The sequence below is a fragment of the Chrysochloris asiatica genome, unplaced genomic scaffold, assembly GCF_000296735.1.
Source record: "Chrysochloris asiatica unplaced genomic scaffold, ChrAsi1.0 scaffold00411, whole genome shotgun sequence".
NCBI lineage: Eukaryota > Metazoa > Chordata > Mammalia > Afrosoricida > Chrysochloridae > Chrysochloris > Chrysochloris asiatica.
This window is the reverse complement of record NW_006408929.1, coordinates 1106398-1112132: the sequence shown is the minus strand read 5'-3', so window position 1 is coordinate 1112132 and position 5735 is coordinate 1106398. Positions and strand designations below refer to the sequence as shown.

General features: G+C 40.7%; 1 protein-coding gene across 1 annotated transcript in view; it reads right to left on the bottom strand.

Annotated features, from left to right (window-relative positions):
• CAMK4 (calcium/calmodulin-dependent protein kinase IV) overlaps positions 1–5735 on the bottom strand; it is a 410640-nt gene that overhangs the window by 28383 nt on the left and 376522 nt on the right. Inside the window, exon 8 of the mRNA XM_006876760.1 lies at positions 838–913. Coding sequence (XP_006876822.1) covers positions 838–913 — 76 coding nt within the window. The remainder of the gene's footprint in view (positions 1–837; positions 914–5735) is intronic.

Sequence of the window (5735 nt, the reverse complement as noted above, 5' to 3'; positions counted from 1 at the left end):
AAATAAATAAATAAATAAACAAACAAACAAACAAACAAATAAATAAATAAAGGGAGCCATGCTGAAAAAAAAAAAAAATTACAGCCCAAATTAATTTAAACTATTGCCAAATAGAAATATACTAGTTTGGGACTGTTTTAAAAATTAAATAACTATTTACCTATTGAAAGTATTAATACTTTAATTATCTTAGTTAAGATGCAGAAGAGTAAAATAAGAGCAAGCCTTAATATGTAGTGTTGAGTTTCACATCCATCACTATCTTTAAACACTGAATTGTTCCCCATTGCTATACAATGAATAGCAGAATGAGACCCAGAAAAGCTCTTATGGAAATTCTGGCACCAGAAAATTTCATTTCCAGAAAATGAACATGATGGCATTCATTTTCACAAAATTTGATCATAAACCACATTTAGCATACAATCAGTAAATAGATAAACAAATCACAGGCCATCAGAAAACAATCTTGCTTTTTCCGAAGACTATGTTGTCGCTGTTAAGTTGCCTTTGAGTTGGTTGTGATTCATAGCAACCCTGTATAGGGGGGTTCCAAGGAGTGGCTGGTGGGTTTGAACCACTAACCTTGTGGTTAGCAGTCCAGTGCTTATCCTACTATACCACACCAGAGACATTGCTGTTGTTAAGTGCTATCGAGTCAGTTTTGATTCATAGTGACCCTGTATAGGGTTTCCAAGGAACAGCTGATAAGTTTGAACCACCGACCTTGCAGTTCAAACTGACTCTGTGGTCCAGTGCATTATCCTGCAGCACCACATTAGGATGGTACCCGAAAAATGTTATAGCAAAGACAGTAAGCATAAAATCTTCACTTACAGGATGTAGGTGATTATTCCTACAGACCACATATCCACCTCTGGTCCATAGGCACAACCTCTGAGAATTTCAGGAGCTGCAGAAATAGTGAAAATCATGTTAAATTGGATATCAAGGTTAACACTCATTTGAATAACAAGCAAAACCTTTTGAGCTGTTTAATAACTAATTTTTCTCCCAGACCCAAGCATGACCTTGCAAATTTTTATGTCTATTTTGGTAGGAGAGATTATAGTCTTTCTGCCTAAGAATAACCTACTGACTTTAATATTCTAAATAGGTACATCGTGATAATGCTTAAATCCGATAGATAGGACTACAAGTCTGCTAAAAAAGGCCCCTTATTTCAAAGGGAAATTTGTATATAGAAAATACTGTTGTTGTTAAGTACTGTCTAGTGGGGTCCAACTCATAGTGACCTGTATAGGGTTTCTGAGGAGCAGCTGGTGAATTTGAACTGCCGACCTTGTGATTCCAAGGACCTTGTGGTCCTGTGCTTATTCTACCGTACCACACCAGAACTCCATATAGGAAACAGGAAGAAATTAAAGGAGAAAAATTAGCACAGTAAAGGGACAAAAAGGCATCATGATGCTGTCTGGAGACCTAGAACTACTTGGAGCAGAGCGTACCAGCGTGTGTGTATTTGGCTATGCAGGGCAGGGACCAGGCAGATGGTAGAAAAGACTGGGAAAGGTACTGTCTCTAGTGCTGGAAGGTTGGGACAGAAACTAGTAGGGACCCTGGCACATGTCCCAGTAAGAAAAGCCACATGTGGGTCCCCAGAGATCAGCTGAGGGTTATGAACTGAGAGGGGGCCCCTATCTGGGCATAACGAGGTAGTTCATATCAGCCCTCTCCTCTGTTGCCAAAATGCACGGTTTTCTCAGTCATGAAATGGCCCAATAGAGGAAACTGGCAAAACTTTTCATATTTTTACTATGTGCCAAGGATTGGAGATATTGTTTGTCTGACTAAGCATAAAAGAAAAGTGAGGTCTCCACTATCGATGGAAAAATATGGTTCATGTCTATAGCCCAGAATGGCCTTTTTAAGTTTGAATAGAAATGGTAAAATGCTGGTAGGGTGTTAGTGAAGGAGCTAACAGATGAAGACTGAGAATTCTTGAAGGAGGTCTTAGGTGCAGAAGAGTAAGTGAGGTGGACCCTTCCTTCATCCATACAAGCTGGAAAGCCATATTCAGTATGGACTATCAAAGTGAGCTTCAAGCGAGGACTCTGGAAGCCCAGAAGTGCCTCATGGGATGCAGAATTTCACATGTGGGAATGAACACAGTGACTTTTCCATAGAAAGCTTACAGTACAATCTGTTTACCCCACTTTTTTCCAATCAGGGTTTTCTTTTCCCCATAGAAGTTGTGTTACATAAAATATACACAATAAAGAGTCTGAAAGGTGAAATGCCTGATGTGGTGCTGTAGGATCAGCACTGGACTGTGACTCACAAGGTCAGAAGTTCAAATGCACCAGCTGCTCCTTGGAAACCTTATACAGGGTCACTATGAGTCAGAACTGATACGATGGCATTTAACAAGAACAACAAGGTGAACTGAGGGTGTGTCTTCTATCACTCTCTCCAGAAATTTAGCAAGATCCAAGATGTACCTTTTAAGGAATTGAAGCCAAGTTGTTTTTGTTAAGTGCTGTCAAGTCAGTTCTGACTAATAGCGACCCTGTATAGGGTTTCCAAGGAGTGCCTGGTGGGTTTGAACCACCACCCTTGTGGTTAGCAATTCTGTGTGTATTCTAAAGCACCACACAAGAGATGTTGTTGTTAGGTGCTGTCAACTCAGTTTTAACTCATAGCGACCCTGTATAGGATTTCCGAGGAACAGCTGGTAGCTTTGAACCACTGACCTGTTGGTTAGCAGTCCAGTGCTGGTCCTACAGTGCCACACCAGGAGTCCAAAGGTAGTTACTGGTAATTCAAAGACGATGAAAGGAGGAGAAACACTCTACCTACAGTATTTCCTATTCCTCTCTTGTTGAAGAACCTACAGTATTTCCTATTCCTCTCTTGTTGAAGCTGCTACTGTGTCTGCTGCCTACACTGCTGAATATAGTGAAATGAATCTTTCCAATAATATGTGGTCCAGAGACTCATCTCCACACTATTATAATTCCCAGCCCCAAAGGCCCAAATGAAGTGAAGACCATGGAATACTTTTTTTTTTTTTCAGCTATGTAATATGTAGTCCTAGTGTGGTGCTGTAGGATAAGCACTGGACTGCTAAACTGTAAGGTCAGTTGTTCAAACCCACAAGCCATTAAATACTTACTAAATTGATTAATTAAAAAATATTAATTTAAATACTTACTAAATACCAGTGCTCTTTATATACTAAATACCAAGGCATTTTGGAGCTCTGGTAGCATAGTGGTTACGAATCGGGCTGCGAACTACAAGGTTAGCAGTTCGAAACTACCAGCTGCTCCGTGGGAGAAAGATGAGGCTTTCTGCTCCCGTAAGGTTTTACAGCCTTGGAAACCCTGTACAGGGTTGCTATGGGTCGGAACCGACTCGACGGCACTTAACAACAACAACAACCAAGGCATTTCATACTTCAGTCTTCAGTACAAAATAATGCTGGCAAATAGTCTAGGGATAGCTAAAATACCAGACTTAACTTTTAAAAAAACACACATGCATTTAAGTGACTTTAAAAATTATACTAAACAATCGAACTGTACTGAAACTATTTGTTCAGCAACATAATACCTAGATCACAGAGTACTGATTTTTTTAGATAAGATGATGACATCATCAAAACACCATGATTCAGATGAATTTCACTTTGTAAAATAAAATCACCGCAACCAGTTTTGGAAATGCTCCTACAAATAGCAGTTCTCCAGTTTTTTCTTCTGAGGTGAATTTGAACTTCTAACCTTTGGTTAGTAATCAAGTGCTTAACAATCTGTCATCCAGGGTCTCTGCCCAAAAAGAAAGATGAAGGTGAATGAAATCAATGAGTTGTTTCATTCACTCATTAAATAAATCAAGTATTTATTAAGCATCTGCTGTATGACAGCTAACTGTGCTAGGTGGTGCTGGGGGAATAATACTGGAGGAGTTAAAAAGAACATGTTCTTTCCAATGCAGAGCTTTTAGTTTGGTGGGGGAAGAAGATGTTAGTCTTCCTCCCCCACCAAATGAAGAAGTACAAAGTGGTAGCTGGAAGTGCTTGGAAAGAGAGTGTCTCTAAGTGGTTTGATATAATCAGGGAGGTCAGACAAAATAATCCAGGGAAGCTAAATTTGAGCTAAGGTTTAAGGAGCTGGAGGAGTTAATTATAATTAGGCAAAGGTGAGGGTGGTGGTTGAAAGAAGGAAGAGAAACAGTTTCAGAAAGAGAAAACACACATGTAGCGGGCTGGTAGCAGGAAGGAGCAAGGGACTATCAAGGAAGTCAGTATGTCTGGACCAGGAAGTCACATGCAGTACAGCTCAGGTGTAAAGCAAGCAGAGGTCAGACTGAAGATTTCATAGACCTGGGGTTTTGATTGTTTGCTTGCTTGTTTCTAAATCCTCTCCCTGGCATTTGTTTTAGCAATTCAAAACATATGGGGGAATCTATTTGCATTTTAAATCTTGAATCTGACTGTAAAAAACTACCCTCCCACCCACTGCTACAGAGAAAAACATTGTGAGATTTTTCACCTGTCGATGCTTGTTTTGAACTCAGAATAGTTTCTCTTTTGCCCCAACATTCAGTGCAGCTCTAGTTCAGCATGTACACAGATCTCTGAAGTTAGTCTCTGGGGAGTGAGCAGTGTGGGAGGAGGAAGAAAGGAGGTGTCTGCCAGAAAGTAGATGAGCAGTGGTAGGAAATTCTGTCTCTTCTGACTCCTAACTTGGCTTCCTAAAGAAGGTTCTTATTGGTGGCAGCAGTACACAGCTGGGTGAACTCCAAACTGGGTACTTTTACCTCTAGGTGGTGTGAACAGTGTCATGGATTGAATTATGTCCCCCCAAAATATGTGTCAACTTGGCTAAGCCGTGATTCCCAGTATTGTGTGATTGCTCTCCATTTCAAACTCTGATGTAATATCTGTGATATGCGTTGCATATCTGAGATATGTAGATCTCCAAGGAACGCTGGACCCAAATGTGTTGAAAGTAGACAAAGATTTTTCTCCAGAGATGAGAGAGAATGCTTTTCCCTAGAGCCTTTACTCTGAATTTGGACTTGTAGGCTCATGTTATAGGATATGCACTAAACCTATCAGCTCCTCCTCCATGGGAGAAAGCTTCCATCTCCAACAATGGTTTATAGCCTTGGAAACCCTATACAGGGTCACTATGAGTTGGGATAAACTTGATGACAGTGGGTTTTATTTTGTGTTTGGTTTTTTAATAGTGAGAAAACAAATTTGTTTGTTAAAGTCATCCATCCATTTGTTGAAACAGCAATAGAAAACTAAGACAAACAGCATGCTTGGTTGCTATCTGAAAGGTTAGAGACTCATGTTCACCTAGATACCTTGTTAGAAAGTCATGTCAAGAAAAATCAAAATCAGTCAATAGAAACCCTGTTGTTGGTGGTGGTGTGAAGTGCCGCCGAGTCAGCTCCGACCCACAGCAACCCTATATAGGGTTTCCGAGCAGCAGCTGATGAGCTTGAATCACCAACCAAACAGCTTTGCAGTCTGGTGCATTAACCCACAGTGCCACACCAGGACTCCAGAACCCTTGTTGTTGGTGCTGTTGTTAGGTGCCATTGAGTTGATATCAAATCATAGTGATCTTATGCACAGCAGAACAAAACACTGCCCGATCCTGAGCCAACCTCACTACTGTTGCCACGGTTGAGTCCATCGATGCTGCCACTTGGCCATTCCATCTCGTTGGGGGCCTTCCTCTTTTTCTCTGACCCTC